Raw genomic sequence first — 19,069 nt, 5'->3', positions numbered from 1 at the left:
TTCCTTTGTATTTATGTTATTTAACATGCAGTGCATTTTTCTCATATAGTGCCTGTCTCTCTCACTAGAATGTACACTCCATTTCATTTTTTTAAACTTACTACCCAGTGCCTAGAATAATACTGAATATATAAGAGTTGCTCAAAGGGTGTTTATTGAATAAACCGACAGAGAGGAAACTGCAAAAGAAAACCAGTAGCATATGGTTCTAGAATCAAGGGAGAATATGTTTTAAGCAAAGGAGTACATTGAACATATAAACATGGAACCAGGCGACTTGAGGGGAGGGATGGGCTGGGAGGGATGGGGGAGGATGGTAGGGGTAACATTGACCAAGATGCATTGCAATCAGAAACAGATATGCTTAGGGCTAGGGAGGTGGCTCAGTGGTAGAGTGCTTGCCTAGCATGCATGAGGCCCTGGGTTCGATACCTCAGCACTACATAAGCAGAAAAAGCCAGAAGTGGCACTGTGGCTCTAGTGGTAGAGTGCTAGTCTTGAGCTGAAGAGCTGAGTGACAGTGCCCGGGCCCAGAGTTCAGCCCCACGACCAATAAGAAAGAAAGAGAGAAAGAAAGAGAGAGAGAAAGAGCGAGAGAAAGAAAGAAAGAAAGAAAATGCCCAGAGTTCAAGCCCCACGACCAACAAAAAAATAAAAAAATAAAAATAAATAAATAAATAAAAGAAAGAAAAGAAAGAAAGGCACAACTGATGATAATAAATAAGATAACTAGAATATTGAAGATACTAGTGTTTTTTTAAAAACCTAAAATGTGTTTGAGTAGAACATGTACAGCATTTCAGCTTCAAGGTCGCTAAAGGTCAATCACCGTGTCCTGTTCCACCATTATAACAGAAGTAAATGAGGAATGTGGAGAATGAATCGCCTGAGCTAACAGTGGTAAAAATGAGCTGGGTGCTGGTAGTTCACGCTTATAATCCTAGCTACTCAGGAGGTTTAAAGCCATTCCCAGCAGAAAAGTTTGTGAGACTTCTATCTTCAATTAACCAGCAAAAAGCTAGAAGTGGAGTTGTGTCTCAAATGGTAGAGCATAGCTTTAAGGAAAGACTAAGCAACTGAGGTCCTTGCACCTCAGTTCAAGCCCCAGTAATTACACATTTAAAAAGTGCTAAAAGAAATTCCATAGTCTACATTTCTGCCATGTGCCACACAGGGTTCTGTTATTCAACAAACCCTGGCAACAAACTCACCATGACACCCTATCTTACACACCAGAGTTACAAAATGGGTTGATCCAAGGGATAAAATATCAGAGCACAAGTTCTCCCACAAACCAAACTGTAGAGTTGAACTACCCCAAATCTCAAATTACCAGAACTTTTGTTTGATGCATCAGTGTTTGCTTTTCTTTTATCTCCAAATATGTTCATGTGTTCACTTCCAAAACACATACACACACACAATCACATACATATGTGAGATTTGTTTTCCTTTCTAGAAACTGAGCACTCTCTCCTTTTCAGTACACAAACTACAGATCCTAATGCCTTTCAAGACACATCCTGATAAACCCCTTGAAATGTTGAACATCTCCTAAGTCAGTATTCATTTTATGTAATGAACCCACCCCACCATAGCTGGGCAACAAACATGATGAACATGTGTTGGATCATAGAGAGTACCTGTGGTTCAGGACCACTGGGATCTGTGCTCAGATTGGCTAAACTGGGAAAAGATCAAGATTCCAAATTTAGCTGGGTGCCAGTTGCTCAAGCCTGTAACCCTAGCTGATCAGGAGGTTGAGATCTGTAGATCACAGTCCTAAACTAGCCAGTCAGGAGAGTCCATGTGACTCTTATCTCCAATTAACCACCAAAAAGCTGGAAATGGAGCTGTGAGCTCAAGTAGTAAGAGTGCCATCCATAAGCAAGAAAGTTAAGCAAGAATGCAAGGTTCTGAGTTCAAGCCTCAGCATGTACACATGTGCATGTGCGCGCACACACACACACAAAACAGGGAAAAATAGCTTCAGTATTTGGGATCTGTGTAGGAAAAATACAGGCTGGCTAAAATGGTGAAAGGAAATGTGGCAACGTTGTGGATAAATGTCAGGCTTACACAAGCAAGGGAAAAAAAACATTTTGTGGTTTTGCTTTGGCAACTTATTTCTTAATATTCCTGTACACAAGACTGTTTCTTTCAGGACCTATTACTGCAGCTTCTGTCCTTGGCAGGCTGGTTCACAGCCTCTGATAACTCTTCCTTCTTGCCTTCAGCATACTTTAACACATAAACATTTAAAGAAATGCATCAGTAAAAGAGACGAATTTACAAAGGACACCAGGCCTTTCCTGTCAGTGCATTCTTTGACTGAAACCGAACTTACTGCTTCTCCAAAGCAATGAAGGTTTGAGTTGTGTTTGTGATGGGGATGGGCAGGAGGGAAGAAAGGCGAGGCCTGTTTCTCAAAGAGCTTGGGCTTCCATTTGTTTATGTTCATATTTAATACCTCCAGTATTTACACAGCTGAAGAAAAGGAAAGCACCCTGAGAACAGACACCAGGAAGCCCTCTAAAGTTGGTGAACCAGAAACAAACATGAGTTGGAAAGTTCACAAGTGCTATAAATACAAAGTACCCTAGGGCCAGGTGCTAGTAGCTCTCACCTGTAATCCTAGCTTCTCAGGAGGCTGAGATCTGAGGATTGAGGCTCAAAGCCAGCATGGGTCTGAAACTCTTTTCTCCAATTATAGGAAAAAGGCAAGAGTAGAGCTGGATAAAGCACTAGACTTGAGTACAAAAGCTCAAGAATGACACCCAGGTCCTGAGTGTAAAGCTTCTAGACCAGCACCAAACAAAACAACAAATGAACAAAAAGTACCTCAGCCAAAAGAAACTGTCCTTTAGGTTCCAAAGGAAATCAATAAGGAATAGATTATAATCATTATTCTAACAATGGTCAACTTTGCTTCTTTATTTTTTGTCATGTTAATATGAATACAGATCTTTCAGGGCAGTTTAGGAAAGTAGATTTCTCCACAATATAGTGAGAATTCAAAAGAAAGAAAAAAGTCGTTGGGTTGGACAGAACCGATTGATAAACCTATGCCTTCAATTTACAAGTTTGAAGCTTTGGGGATTTTAACTTAATCTCACAGTTTTCCTCATCTGAGAGGAGAACCAAACAGGCCTAGCAAGTATTATCTCAGGGGTAATGATAATGCTTCTTATTTATGGTCTTATTGTATAAGAGGGCTGGCTGCTAACTCATCTGCCTTCCCTTTCTTCCCACGCTGGCCTTGGGAATGGTCTCCATAGCACTGGTCATTAGTTTCTTTCCTGGCTATGGCCAGATGAGGAGGTAGTTCTTTCCCTAGGCCAGACCCTTCTCAGTATAAGAAAAAAGAAACCATCAAAGACATAATAGATGTGTGCTGCCAATTAGGAACAGCAGAACTTTTAATTTAATCAAAGTACATGGTATGCATGCTTGGAAATATCCAAAAGAAATTCCTTTGTACAATTCATAAAGGCTAATGAAATTACCATGAGGAATGAAATGGCTTTTTTTTTAAAGCTAACTAAAGCTCACCTTTCCTTGGACAGCCTGGCTGGAGGTAAGGTGTTTCTAGCATATTTGTTCTTTCCAGCAGGTCTTTCCTTCCATATGACAATCATCACTCACCACCAGTGTGGAAGCCGCCCTGTTTAGGTTTTGCATGCATCAATCTGGAACCAACCTTCAGAAATGAGTTGTGTACTTGGCCAGCACACAGTGGGTTTCTACATCCTGCCCCTCCCAGTCCTGCCCTAATCTCCAGCTAACCCACAACCACCCAATATAGACTGTAAATGGGACAGAGAGAAACACCTAAGTGAAAAACAAGTACTCTGTGAGAGGGAGATCAAGGTAGAACTTGTTTACCTGTTGGTTGAAATGTTCCTGTTTACCTGGGATGAAAATGGCTGCTTTCCATGGGCCCCATGGTGTGGATTTTTAGGACGCAGTATGGCAGCAACCTTAGTTGACTTTTTTCCTTCTATTGTAGCAAATAGTAAAGGAGTTGCCAAAGGAACTGTAAGAAATTTCTAACATTGCTAAATGTAAAATATCCATGACTCCACATAAAGGAATACATAACTACATTTTACAGGTAAGAAAACTAGGAATTTAAAAGACCTGACTAACTGCATGTTACAGCTAATGCTAAAGCCAGGGGGAAAGGGCAATTGAAGGATCTTGAAAGGGAATTTGAATTCATTGGCTTTGCCTAATTTCTTATTGGTTCCTAATGAATAATTCCAAAGCAAATGTTTCTTTAGAAGCATTTGCAAAAATTTAACTTAGGCCTATCATGTTGTACAACCTCAAATGTCCAATTCTATTATTTAGCCCTGAGTCATGTAACCCATTTCAATCTCAATTTTCAAGTGACTATTCATTGATTTTAATCCCATCTCCTCACAAGTGTTTAACATAAACAAGAAAAGACTGGAGTTGTGGCTCAGTGGGAAAGCAACTGCTCAGTAAACACAAGACTCTGAGTTCAAACCCCAGTAATAAATATAAGACTCTGAGTTCAAACCTCAGTACTTCCAAAGTCATGCCAAACTGTAAATTCATTCTATAATTAATCCCTAATCTCTTATTCATTTACTCAATAGACATTGAGTGCTGTCATATATCATCATATATCAGATACAACTGTAAGTACTAAAGATTAAAAAAAAATTAGAAGCCGGCATCGGTGGCTCCTGCCTGTAATCCTAGCTATTCAGGAGGCTGAGCTCTGAGGATCACAGTTTAAAGCCAACTGGGATAAGAAAGACCGTGAGACACTTATCTTCAGTAAACCACTCAGAAAACTGGAAGTGGTGCCGTGGCTCAAGAGGTAGCATGCTCATCTTGAGATGAAGAGCTGAGGGATAGCACCCAGGCCCAAGAGTTCAAGTCCCATAACCAACAAAAAAAACCCCTCAGAGCCCAAGCTCATATGAAGTTCACATGTTAGGAAGATGGATATATCAGATAAATCAATGAGTAGGTAAATGATAGATAAACAATGTTGAAATGTTCCTGTGGCAAAAAATAAATGTTGTCTCCCGGAATCTATCACTTCCTTTTTCAGTAAGTTAACGTTTCAATTTTAATTGTCCACGAAGCCATCCAGGACAAATGACACCATTCCCAATCTCTCTTGAATTGTTATGTGGGGCTACATGACTAAGCTTTGCCCAAGGAGATATAAATAGAAGATGCCTGAACAACACCAAGGCATGTTCTGAAGAGAATCAAGGGTGCCTTGTTCATTACTTCTTTTTCCTACTGCCTAGGAATTAGATGGGTCGAGGAGTCTGTGTTTTAGGGACAATCGAGACAAAAGTTAGAAGGTAAATGAGTCTCTGATAATTTACTCAGTCATACCTTCCCCAGATTCTTTTCCTCTAGATTAGCTTACCTATAAGAGAAAAAAAAACTATCTTTTTAATGTTTCCATTTGAAGAGGATTCTGCATTTTTATGGGTCTTTCATATCGATTAGTACAAAAATATAAAGAAAAGTGAGTGAGGGACCTAGGGTAATATAGCAGACAGGAAGACTGGGAAACATTGCCTGAGGATTTAATATTTGAGCAGAGTCCAAAGTACATGAGAGAGTAAGCTACATGGTTAGAGATTATGCTAGAAAGTAGAAGAGAGAGCAAAGTTCCAGAGGAGGGAACATGCTTGTATGTTCAAAGACCAGCACCTGGCTCAACATTCCCACCATTCCTTCATCCAAAAGCCTTGAAGAGAGAGGTCAGATTTGCACAAACTGTTCTCAGTGGGGATCTCTTCAAAAAGTCTGACCCAGTCAGGAGTCTCAGCGTTCCTACAGTTTCAAAGCCCACAACAGTCCATTTCAAATCACTTGCCCCACTTTATCATCTCACTACTGTCCCTTTCCTATAAGCCTGGCGTAAGTTCTCCCCCTTGCTTGGAGGGCTGGCTCCATCAATCCGTTTAGAACTCTTCTTCTCCTTTCTGGATCTCTATAGATATTATTATCAATATGATTGGATTTTGAAAAAAAATCCATGATTTTGTTCTTGTTCATGTGTATGTCTCTTGTCACCCCTACTGAGCATAAGAATTTTAAAATGTTTTAAAAATCCCTTTTGGTTAGTATCTCCTCAAATAGAAGGTGTTCAGTAAAACATGCCCAAATGAGCATGGATTTCATTCAACCTTCTCACAGACACAATGGAGGGAGCCTAATCTTTCCTGTTCCTCCCTTTCGCCAGGAAGATATGAGTAGCTGAAGTATGTGGAGCTATATATAGTCAGTTGATGTCAGCTGGATGCCAGTCTCTTCAGAAAGCCTCAGTCCCCTGTTTGAGCCAGAGCAAGGGACCATGCCGTCCCAAGTTCAAGGATAAAACCCATCCGGCCCTGGTGCCATCATATTCCATCTCCAGAGTCTTCCTCCACCATTGGGACTCCTCCCTGCTGAAAAGCAGACTAACAGCAAGGTGAGTATATTGTTTCTTACAATGTTTTATTGGTCAGTCGTCCACAGAGGTTCAGAGTTGTGACTCATAAATGAACATTCTTTGCTTTAAGACACAGCTGTTGGTGCCAATAGTAAAATATCATTACCAAAGAGTTCTGATTGAATGTGATGTGCTCTTTCCCTCATACAGTTTGCTGGAATTGCTGAACTGGGATGCTGGTAAATAGGAGCCAGGAAGGAAACAAAGGACAGATTAAAAATAAGCTGTGAAAAGGAGAAAGGGAAAAGAAAGGTGGCCAGCTTTTTCACTGTTTCTCTCTTGCAGCCTAATGGTCATTGTTATTAATGTGCAAGCAACACTGGGTTTGCCACTCCCGGTGTCATTCTCTGTTTATTGAGGCATGGCCTATCAATGAATAGCAATCCCTGTCACTAGCCAAGCAAGGCATGTTAAAGTCTTTCAGTGGAAAACAATAGTGATTCTTCATAAAGAATAAAGACATTCTTCTTCAAAAAGGATCATCATCAGACACCAAGTGAATTCTTCCCATAGCCTCAATAACATCCCCTTTATTTTTTACAGGGCACAAAAGCCATGCTATTACATAGCACCCTGGTGAAGCAGAGGAAGCAGCCAGGATCAGCCATCATGAAGGAAAGCCACAGAAATGGTATCCAGAAAAACCTCATAGCATTAACGTAGCCTGCATGGATACAGATCCCTCCCTGACGTCAATATTCTGTAGTTTCCTTCTTTCAGTCATAAGAAAGCTGGAGCTCTAGGGTGGTGCAGAAAAGTCTATGGTCACTAATCCTTTTGTAGTCCTCCTTTCTTATTTGAAAGCTATTTTCAGACAAACAACTGCTGTAAAAGGAATGAAGCAATCTGACAGCTGATGTACATTCTGTCTGGCTGGCCTTCCACATTATCAGTTAATATCACTCTCGTAACATTGAATTGCTTTGGTTTATGGGATGAGTCTTGAACAAGCTTATCTTTCTTTACTTCACATGCTTTTCAGCTTGATTTTATTTATTTTACAGTTCATAAAAATTTCCAAACGTTCTATCACCCTGTTTTTGTTGTTTTTGTTTTGTACAAAATCTGTTGATTAAATTGACTTTTATAGTCAATGCTTATTTGTTTCAGCCTGAAACCAGAATTTATATTTAGTGACTGATTTACTAATTTGTGTTGTGGGCAAAATCTACTTTTGTTTGTAATTTCTAAGGGAAATTGTCTTTAGAGTTTCAAAACATCAAAACTCCAAAAATTGAATGTATTTTAGAGACAAGATTATTATGATATGGTGAATTTTTTAAATTACCAAATAACCCTAGAAAACAATGCTTTCAACAGTCGCATTTTGACTGTTGAAAGGGAAATTCAATTTTGTTTATAAGCAAACAGTAAAATTATTAGAGAAGTTTAAGCACAAGATCCTTTTCAGGTGGACCTGAACTATTCTAAATATTTCTGTAGAATTTTCTAGATGTCCCATTTCCCCTTTTTGACAAGGAAGGGGATCTCATGATAATGTTGGGATCTCTAGGCAGCATGGGTAGACCCTCTGGAAATGGTTGACTGTGGATCCTGTTGTTAAAATTTTTTTTTTTTGGTCTGGTCATGGGGCTTGAACTCTGGGCCTGGGCGCTGTCCCTCAGCTCTTCAGCTCAAGGCTAGGGCTCTACCACTTGCGCCACTTTCGGCTTTTTTCTTTTTGCTTATGTCATATTGAGGAATCGAACCCAGGGCCTCATGCATGCAAGGCAAGCGCTCTACCACTGAGCCACCTTCCCAGCCCCTAAAATGTTTACTTAAAAAAAAATACAAAATCACAGTCCTGGATTCACCTTATTACAATGTCAAATTAGTTTAGCATAAAATGAGAATAATTCTGAATTAGATGCCAGATCTTTACCAATCCTAAATTCCAAATTCTCAGGGTTTTTTTTTTGTTTGTTTTTGTTTTTAAATCACATGTATCTTTGTGGTTCCAGCTTCAGGTAATTTACTTGGACTTGTCTGTATAGTTTTCCTGGCCAACAAAGAAAAAAAAGAAATAATCACTTGAGATTTTGACTAAAATTATTTACCTTAAAACTAGTCTTAAGATAGTTACATGTGTGTGTGTGTGTGTGTGTGTGTGTGTGTGTGTGTGTGTGTGTGCGTGTGTATGTGTGCTGGTACTGGGGCTTGAACTCAGGATTTAGGTGCAGTCCTTGAGCTTTTATGCTCAAGGCCAGCACTCTATCATTTGGCTTCAAACTTATCCTCAGATCTCAGTCTCCCGAGTAGCTAGGATTACAGGTGTGAACCACTGGGTTTCTGTTAATTTTTTAAATTGAATCAGAATAAAAAAATCATTCAATCAATTTAACATAATCTGTCTAAGTCATATATCCATTAGAGTATATTGTTAGTTCTGCTGAGACCTACAAGGGTGAAAAAGTCTCTTTAAAAATTTTTATAGGAAGTGGCGCTGTAGCTCAAGTGGTAGAGTGCTTGCCTTGAGTTGAAGAGCTGAGGGACAACGCCCAGGCCCAGAGTTCAAGCCCCACGACCGACAAAAAAAAAAAATTATAAACATAACTTCAGAAACATTTAGACTAAAAGAGAATGAAGTATAACAGTGTCCTCTAAATGTGAGGTGGAAATTTAGTTGTAGGGGAAAAAGGCTACAGAGGCTATAGTCTTTGAGCAGAATTTTAAGAAAACCCAGGAAGTAAAAAGGGGGAGCATTCTATCAGATCTCTCATTCCACCAGAAGGAGACAAAACCACAAAGAATCACTGAGAAATTCTGTCCCTAGAGCCTCACTGTGTGGAATATGTTGTAGAGAGGTAGAAAATTCCAAGCTTTGGTAAACTATACTCCAAAGTATTACTGGTATGGATCCTTTACAATTTGGTGATATATCAGAAGCAAATATATCACCACGCACACAAAATTTAAAAAGAATTAAAAACATTAAAAATATCTTTAGCAGGGTACTGGTGGCTCATGCCTATAATTCTAGTTACTGAGGAGACTGAGATCTGAGGGCTGAAGTTCAAAGCCAGCCAGGACAGGAAAGTCCATGAGACTCTTACCACCAATGAAGTGCCAAAATGGCCAGAAGTGGATCTACAGCTCAAGTGGTAGAGTGCTAGCCTTGAGCACAAAAGCAGAGGGATATTGCCCAGGCCCTGAGTTCAGCCCAGGACCACCAACACCATAAAAAATTAAATGTTTTTAAGAATATCACCAAATCTATCTACTAGCAGAATAACCTTCTTATGATGATATTGTAACTCATCGTTATCATCATCTTACTGCAGTGGTAGAGCCGATGGTGAAGCTGCCTTGAGTTACTATGGTGACACAAATCTTGGCTTTGTATAAAAACATCTCAGCCACAGTTGCTAGTATCTAACAACTGTTGTTTTCCAAGACATCCCAAGAAAGCATACTACCATCACCTGTGCACAAACTAGTTGTGGGGGACAAGAAATACTGGCCCATTAGAGTACTTCACCTATTAGCCCGGCTCAAGTTACCCTAAATTTCTATGTGTTTTCCAAGATTTAATCACATTCCACTCTCACTAAGTAACACACTTGAGACTTGAAGGCTAAGGTAGAGGAGTGGGGAAGGAGAAAAGGAGGACCTGTAATGAATTGACAGAGAAAGAAATGGAGCAAACAAATGCGTAAGGAGAGATACTCTGAAGCAATGGACATCTGGTTAGAAATGCTGATAAGGGAACTGGAATTAAAATAACTGTAAGCCAGCCAGGGAGTATTATGTTCCCTATCTTTACACACAGATATTGTTGGTAGATGAGAATAAGGAAGGAGACAAATACCTCAGAAGGCTGATTTCATACTATAGGATTTTTCACACTATAGGCCTTTGTTTTTGTTTCTAACCTGGGTTCCTTTCGGGCTGTTTTCCTCTTGGTATGTTTTTTGGTTCGCTTTTGTTTTTTTCCTCTGACTGGGAAAAAGCTTTCCCAAGCACACAGAGGAGAGCTAGGCAGATTATTTTTCTGTAATTTCAGGAAGAGAGGTTAGCTTTGTAGTCTAAAAACAGGAAGCCAGGTTCTAAACTGAACAGTGTTGTTGAAATGGTACCAGGAGCCCTAGTTCCAGACCTTACCAAAAAGTGTAGAAGGCTAGACTTGCTAAGCAAAAGGTGTAGAAGGCTCGATTTGCTAAGCAAAAAGTGTAGAAGGCTCGATTTGCTTGTAGGACTAATTCTAAGATTCCACAATCCTGATTTACTGAGATCAGTACTGAAGGCAAACATTAGTATTTCTTCAGTAATAAAGGAAATGGTAATATTACATAAATGACAAGGACATTTTGAGAAAGGAGAGAGTGGAAGGCTTTAGAATCTGAGATGGAAGATTCTGTGGAGACTTCTGTGACCTTTCCTGCAAGTCAGATCTTCAGCATCAAAATGAGGCATTTCAGGCAGGTCTGATGTAAATCATATTTTTTAAAAAATCAACGGATAGGTTTGTAAGGGTTATTTGACTTAACTTTTTATACCAGCATTGTCATAATCACAAATGGGGGGAAAATAGAGCCCCAAAAGCTTTCATTTTTATTTTGATGTTATTTATTTTCATTTTTATTTTTGTCAGTTGTAGGGCTTGATCTCTTGGCCTAGGCGCTGTCCCTCAGCATTTCAGCTCAAGACAAGTGCTCTACCACTTGAGCTACAGTGCCACTTCCGCTTTTCTGGTAGTTAATTGGAGATAAGAGTCTCAAGGACTTTCCTGCCTGGACTGGTTTGAACTGTGATCCTCAGATCTCAGCCTCCTGAGTAGCTAGGATTACAGGCATGAGCCATGGGGGGCCCAGCTCATTTTTATTTTGAAAAAGCATATGATTATTTTTTACACATTTCCTACATTCTTTATTTTGACTTATATCAAGTACTTCACAGATTTTCTGAGCATCTTACATTAACATGACCCTTCAGAAAACTAAAACCAGAAAACTAACCTGAATCATATTTTACACAAAAATTGAAATTGCAGTTTTTCATTCTAGATATATTAGCATCCTAGATGATATGTATGTATTTATTTATTTTGTTGTTGTTATTTTATACTGGTACTGGGGCTTGAACTCAGGGCCTGGGTGCTGTCTCTTAGAATTTCTTTCTTTTTTTAAAATTTCTTTTCTTTTATCTTATTTTTTGGCTGTAGGGCTTGAACTCTGGGCTTGGGTACTGTCCCTGAGCTCTTCAGCTCAAGGCGAGTTACTCTACCATTTGAGCCAGAGCACCACTTCCAGTTTTCTGGTGGTTAATTGGAGATAATAGTGTCACAGACTTTCCTGACTGGGCTGCTTTAAACTGTAATCCTCAGATCTCAGTCTCCTAAGTAGATAGGATTACAGTGAGCCACTGGCACTGGCTAGTCTCAGCATTTTTGCTCAAGATTGGAGCTCTACTTCTTGAAACACAGCTCTACTTCTGGCTATTCACTAGTGCATTAGAGATAAGAGTCTCATGGACTTTCCTTTGCTTTGACTCGCTATCCTAAAATCTTAGTCTTTTTTTTTTTTTTTGTCCGTCCTGGGGCCTGAACTCTGGGCCTGTGAGCTGTCCCTCAGCTCTTCAGCTCAAGGCTAGCACTCTACCAGTTGAGCCACAGCATCACTTCGGGCTTTTTCTGCTTATGTGGTGCTGTGGAATCAAACTTAGGGCTTCATGCATGCAAGGCAAGCACTCTACCACTGAGCTACCTTCCCAGCCCAAAAATCTTAGTCTTTTGACTAGATGGTATTATAAGAATGAGCCACTGGTGCTTGGCATCACCCAGTTTTTTTCTTTAAAATAAAATGATGTTCTTTATATACTTTCTATAAGCAGCACTAGATATTCTATTTATATACTTTAATTTGTACAATTCAGTACATTGGCAATCTCATGTCTTGTATGTTCATAGATTTACAAAGTCTCATATTATTTTTATTCATGGCACATTTTAGAAGACTTTATATTATAATTCAAACTGAGACAAAGATATTTGAAATAGGAAAGCAAAGAATCCCAGGTGGATTTTAAATCTTCTATTTAGAAAAAAAGATCAATAGCCGTCTATTTTTGTCCATTATTAGAGACGCAGTCTGAACAATGCTGGTTATGTTATATATGTAAAAATCACTAAAATATGTGTAATAACATACTATACATAATTTAAATATAATTTATATAAATATCAACACATAGGTTATATAATTGTATATTATATAATATATAAGCATATCATATAATACATGTATATTATATGTAATATATAAATTATGCACATTACATTTTAAAGGCATATGATTATTATTCTGACCACATGAGCCAACTGTTTGTTGACTTCTATGCAAGGGCACATAGAATCTCTTTGCTTCTGTAAGATTCTAAATAAATCAATAAGCCCACCCTAAGGCCAAAAAACTGTAGCTAACTCCTCTTTGATGGCTTTATCCATTCTATCAGAGCTGCAGTTGGTCCTCAGACATGGGGAAACAGTTTTAAAAATCTTCAGTCTTACTTCAATTATTTGTGAGTGAGTTAGGTTCACTCTGAATGACAGCAGTAGGAAAGTATGCTTAGCAATATTATTTTCAATAGATGATCTAATGTCACAAAGGCCTCCTTCTAAGTCACGAGGGCAAGGATATGTACCCTGAATAAGACACATCATTTATCAAGTATCAAGATTAAACATACTATGTTTAAAGACCCTGTGCATGGGGCTTGTAGTGAAGGGCAGGGAACAGCTGAACTTGGAATCTATCTTCTCCATGGACATCATTCTTCACTGAAGTTTAAGCAGTGAGAGTGATCATATATTAGATTTCCAATTCACAAATGGTCTTGGAATTCCTGTTTTAGGGATATGATCTAATTTAACTTTTTAAAGGGAAGAGAAAGAAAACTTGGATAATTTATGTATTTTGTTGTTTGCTTATGCAAAGGATGTTGACTTACACAGTACTGACATTGATGGATGTGTCTAGTACAAGAGTAAATATTTAATAACTGATTCTCTGAGAGAAAAATGCTTTGGCCTGTAGAGTCTCCCTATTGCTGTACATAAATACTCCAATGATAGCCAAATAATTTCAAGTAACCACCATAGAAGCACTGAATGTAGAGTTGGGAAGACATGTGCAATAATACAACATTATATGAACAAAACAGTGTTTTCACCATACACCGAAAACAGATTGAAATAACTTCCAGAGCCTCATAGAAAGGAAGTAGCAAGACTCTAAGTAATTATTGCTTTGGTTTTTATGTGATTTATTTAATTATCAAAATTATGTAACTTTTTGTTATTGTTGTTATGGGGCTTGAACTCATGCCTGGGTGCTATCCCTGAGCTTTTTTTGCTCAAGGCTAATGCTCTAAACCATTTTGAGTCACAGCCCCACTTCCAGTTTTCTGGGTTAATTGGAGATAAAAAAAATCTCATGGGCTTTCCTACCTGGGCTGGCTTTGAATTGTGATCCTCAGATCTCAGCCTCCTGAGTAGCTAGGATTACAGGCGTGAGCTCACTGACCTGGCTTGTAACAATCTTAATACTAATGAGTTTCATAATACATTACTGAAAATGTATCAGTCAACTCCTGTGAACCATTACATAGTAACATAACCACAGCATAATAATGAAGGAACTCTATGCTATTGGCAGATAATTCACCCTACCTTCCTGATATCATGCTAATTTATACAAAATATTTTATTTAATTCTTTTGTATATATGTGTGTTTGTCTGTGTGTGTGTGTGTGTGTGTGTGTGTGTGTGTGAGAGAGAGAGAGAGAGAGAGAGAGAATGCTACACCGTTCTTGGGGCTTGAATTCAAGCCCTGTACTCTGTCCCTGAGCTGGTGCTCTAGGCTGGTGCTCTACCACTTCAGCAATACCCCCACTTCTGGCTTTTTGGTGGTTAATTAGAGATAAGAGTCTCTTGGACTTTCCTGCTTGGGCTGGCTTTGAATCATGATCCTTAGATGTTTGCCTCTTGAATAGTTATGATTACAGGCATGAGACCCAGAGCCCAGTTTATTTAATTCTTATATCAACTCTTCATATGAATATTAATACTATTGTTATTAGCTGCAGTTGAGAGATAAGGAAATTGAGGTTGAGTGAAATAAATAACATATATACATATATACACATATGTACATATATACACATTTATACATATATAATATGTATACAATATATGTATATACATATGTTATTTATTTTATCTATCTATCTATGTATATGTGTGTATATATATATATATATGATCATGGAAATATAGCAATGATTGTGCAATTAGCAAGTGATGGAGACAGGATTTAACCCAACACCATCTGATTTAAGAGCTCACAATAGCATTTTACTAGGTAACAAATTATGGAACTTAGAAAACCATTTTAGCCTAGTGCCAGTGGTTCATGCTTGTAATCCTAGCTATTCAGGAGGTTGAGATCTGAGGATCACAGTTCGAAACTAGCCCAGGCAGAAAGTCCCCATAAGACTTTATCTCCAGTTAACCACTCAAAAGCCAAAAATGGTGCTGTGGTTCAAAGTCGTAGGGCACTAGCCTTGGGCAAAAGAGCTCAAGGACAGTATGTAAGTCCTGAGTTCAAGCCTTACTACTGACAAAGAAAGAGAGAGAGGGAGAGGGTGGGGGAAGAAAGAAAGAGGGACAGAGAGAGAGAGAAAGAAGGAAGGAAGAAGGAAGACAGAAGGAAGGAAGGAAGGAAGAAGGAAGGAAGGAAGGAGAGGAAAGGAAAGGAAAGAAAGAAAAAAGAAAGAAAGAAAGAAGAAAACCATTTGCAAATGTTCACTTTGTGGTTTGTCATATATTGGAATGTTGTTTTGCAGATGCAGAGGGCATGGATCTGGGCAAAAAAGTCAGCATCCCCAGAGACATCATGTTGGAAGAACTGTCTCATCTCAGTAATCGTGGTGCCAGACTGTTTAAGATGCGTCAAAGAAGATCTGACAAATATACATTTGAGAATTTCCAATATGAGTCTAGAGCACAAATAAACGTAGGTATAACTTGACCATGTGGCATCTAAATGCATGGGGCGCAGGGTCTACATTTATATGTATGACTAGATTCCCAAACTAGTTATTCTACATACATTCTTTCAGTTGATTCTGGTAGACATTCTATTCTTGATAAGGAATAGTTTAGGTGGATAAACAAAAGAACCATTATATATGATATGAGCATGCTTTCAGTTCAATAGAGACATTGTAAGCATGTAGATCTGGCACTTGAAGAACTGGACTGTTCTGCTCAGAGAAGGGAGAGGGAGTGGAGAGAACTGGTACTAAATGTTTCCATGGTCTTATCGCGACCAGTGAAATGTTTGAGATGGAAACATTTCCAAAGCACACCATGCTCCACAAAGTAAGGCTAAGCATTTTTTAGTTAAATACAATCCCAGTCCTGAAAATGCCTGGGGACCACAGACTCAGCCTGTCTCCTATCAGAGCATGTTTTTCCATCTTGCTTAGGGAAGTCTGGGTCCTAATGATGACAAAGTCAGGGTGCCTAATTCTTTGGACAATGACTCACTGAAAGCTAATGAACAGCAGTAAAAGAATTCTAATAGATTTATTTTATTAATATTATATTCACTTAAACTGTCATTCAGAGCTATCATAGAAAAAGTTGTTCATAATAGGAAGGCAACCAGCTTTGGGAAATTGTTTTAAAAATTAAATACCTGCCAGGGGGGCAGTGGCTCATACTTTGTAATCCTAGCTACTCAGGAGGCTGAGATCTGAGCATCATAGTTTGAAACCAGTCAGGCAGAAAAATCTGTGAGACTCTTATGTCCAATTGACAACCAAAAACAAAACAAAACAAAAGCTGGGAGTGGTAAGTAGTAGTAGTAGTAAAGCACTAGCCTTTAGCACAATAGGCTCAGCAACAATACCCAGGCACTGAGTTCAGCCCCAGGACCTGCATAAGGAAGAAAAAAGTTAAATCCTAAACTAAAATTTGAAGACATGATAGAGATGCCAACAAATGTGGTTTATTTACTGTTTTTCCCTATGCCTAAGAAAGGTTTCTAAGTCCTTAGACAAATGTAAAAAAATAAAGTCCTTTACAAATGTAAACATTAAAATTTACCAGCTACCATCAATAGTGAAGTGTGTGTGTGTGTGTGTGTGTGTGTGTGTGTGTGTGAGTTCGTTCTGGGGCTTAAACTCAGGGCCTGAATGCTGTCACTGAGCTCTTTTGCTCTAGGCTAGCAGTCAGCTACAGCTCCACTTCAGGTTTTTGTTTGTTTTGGTTTTTGTGTGTGTGTGTGGCTAATTGGAGATAAGACCCTCAGGAACCTTCCTGCCTAGGCTGGCTTTGAATCCTGATCCTTAGATCTCAACCTTCTGAGTATGAGCCACAGATGCCTGGCAATAATGAAATATTTTGAATGTTTCATTTCTTTACAAAATATTGAGTTTACTAATTCTTTTACCAGACTTATTGCAAGAAACTATAGAAAATGAGATCCACAACAGCAAAAACAATAGTATTAATTTAAAATATATCCATGTATCTTGACCTGCTTAGTAGTAAGTGTTGAAAGTATATTTTAAATGAAAAATGTTTGGAGCCAGGAATGTAGCTCAGTAGAACACTTATCTGTGCAGCATATGTGAGCGCCTCGCTTCTAGTTCTAGCACTGCGAACATAAAATGTGTTCATATTAATGAGAATTCTTCAACATCTATAGATTAAATCTAATTACAGTTGTGAATCTGGTGAAATATTAAGTCATATATTCACAGTATTTACATATGTGAAGGCTGATTTTTTGCTTGAAGTGGCAGATAAACATAATGTTCTGTGACCCTTAAATTATGCACAGTATCCTTTTTTTTTTTTTTTGCTGATCCTGGGACTTGAACTCAGGGCCTGGGCACTGTCCCTGAGCTTCTTTTGCTCAAAGCTAGCACTCTACCATTTGAGCCACAGCACCACTTCCGTGCTTTTCTATTTAAGTGGTACTGAGAAATCAAACCCAGGGCTTCATGCATGCTTAGGCAAGCACTCTACCACTAAGCCACATTCCCAGCCCTACAGTATCCTCTTATCAGAAAGTATCTGTGACAAATACAGTAAGAGCTGAAAATAATCCTATTCCGGATGACAGTTTGTTATGTAATCATATCCTTTCAATAATGACAACAAAGAAGATGCTTCATAAAATAATACTGGGCAAGGTCATGTCAGGATAGGCTTGCAAAATGATCTATGAGTCTAGACATCTAAGTGAATGAATAGTGCCACTTACAACACTATGAATGAATAGTGACACAACTCTGAGAATACTACACTACCATTCTAAGTAACATACAAGATTTAAAATACCCTGTAGGCTAAACATATTCTTTCCTCACTGTTTTCTGAACTTACTGGCAATCATTTTCTGTGCGAGTAGTCAAAAGTTACAGTTATTCAAAGTGTAAAAAACAAACAAAAACAAAAACTCATGAGAATTCTTCACGATTCCTGGGAAATAGGGCACTGCATAAATCAAATAGTCTCCCAATTTATCTTACAATAAATCAATTTTGACAAGTGAGACAACAATAAATAATAATAAAGTCTTCAATGAAACCACACTACATTGAATTTCCTAATGTAGTCTAAAGTCTGATGAAATCTACTCCCTTCTTCTGAGACGAGGAAAGTAGGATTCAAGGAAATATGTTGATTTGACTTAGGCAACAACATAATAAAAGAGACTGGATCCAGCTGTTAGAATTCTACCATCTTTGGAACCAATGCCTCTCTTGGTGTAAATAAAGGAAACTTTGTCTTGGAAACCAGATAATTACAGTTTGGTCCTGGCACTCCCAACCCACTATGTGATTTGAGGCTACTTTAAACTTTTGTGCCTTTCTGGATTTCTTCTTTGCAAAGCATGAGCTTGGATGTTCTCAAAAGATGCCTTCTGACTTAAACAACCTGCGTTCTCTTAATTCTAATAATTATCTGTACAAGTGCAAGCTACATAATATAATGACACAATCACTTTGTCCACGTTTAGGTTACAACTTGGATCACTGTAAAAATGACAGGATTTTTTTCTTTTTTAATGTTTTTTATTGTAAAAATACTGTACAGAGGGGTTACAGTTACATGAGTAAGGTAATGAGTACATTTCTTATCAAGCAGTTACCTTCTCCTTTGTTTTTTCCCTACCATCTCTCTTCCCTCCCCACCTCCCTAACACCTCCCCACCCCAGCCAAGTTGTAAAGTTTGTTGTCAACATAGTGTCTTATACATCTCATTGTTACAATGGGTCAACCTGTATCCTTATTTCAACATTTTGTTATTTCCCTTCCCCTCCCCAAATTAGAAAAATATATATACAAGATGCAGGGCACCGACATCAAATACAGTGAAAACAGGGATTATACTGTGGGAGAAGAACATACAAGAGAAACAAAATGGGTAAATGCCCAAAAGTGGGATTGCTGGGTCATAGTTGAGTTCTATGTGGAGTCTTTTGAGGAACCTCCATACTGCTTTCCAAAGTGGTTGAACAAGTTTACACTCCCACCAACAATGCAATAGGGTTCCCTTCTG

General features: G+C 38.5%; 1 protein-coding gene across 1 annotated transcript in view; it reads left to right on the top strand.

Annotated features, from left to right (window-relative positions):
• Window positions 1-6,348: 6,348 nt before the first annotated feature.
• Window positions 6,349-19,069, top strand: part of Myoz2 (myozenin 2) — a 30,470-nt gene continuing 17,749 nt past the window's right edge. The window contains exons 1-3 of the mRNA XM_013023777.1: window positions 6,349-6,472; window positions 7,037-7,124; window positions 15,336-15,505. Coding sequence (XP_012879231.1) covers window positions 7,049-7,124; window positions 15,336-15,505 — 246 coding nt within the window. The 5' untranslated portion in view covers window positions 6,349-6,472; window positions 7,037-7,048. The remainder of the gene's footprint in view (window positions 6,473-7,036; window positions 7,125-15,335; window positions 15,506-19,069) is intronic.

Source organism: Dipodomys ordii, unplaced genomic scaffold (assembly GCF_000151885.1).
Source record: "Dipodomys ordii isolate 6190 unplaced genomic scaffold, Dord_2.0 Scaffold70, whole genome shotgun sequence".
NCBI lineage: Eukaryota > Metazoa > Chordata > Mammalia > Rodentia > Heteromyidae > Dipodomys > Dipodomys ordii.
This window is presented reverse-complemented; position numbering and strand designations above follow the sequence as displayed.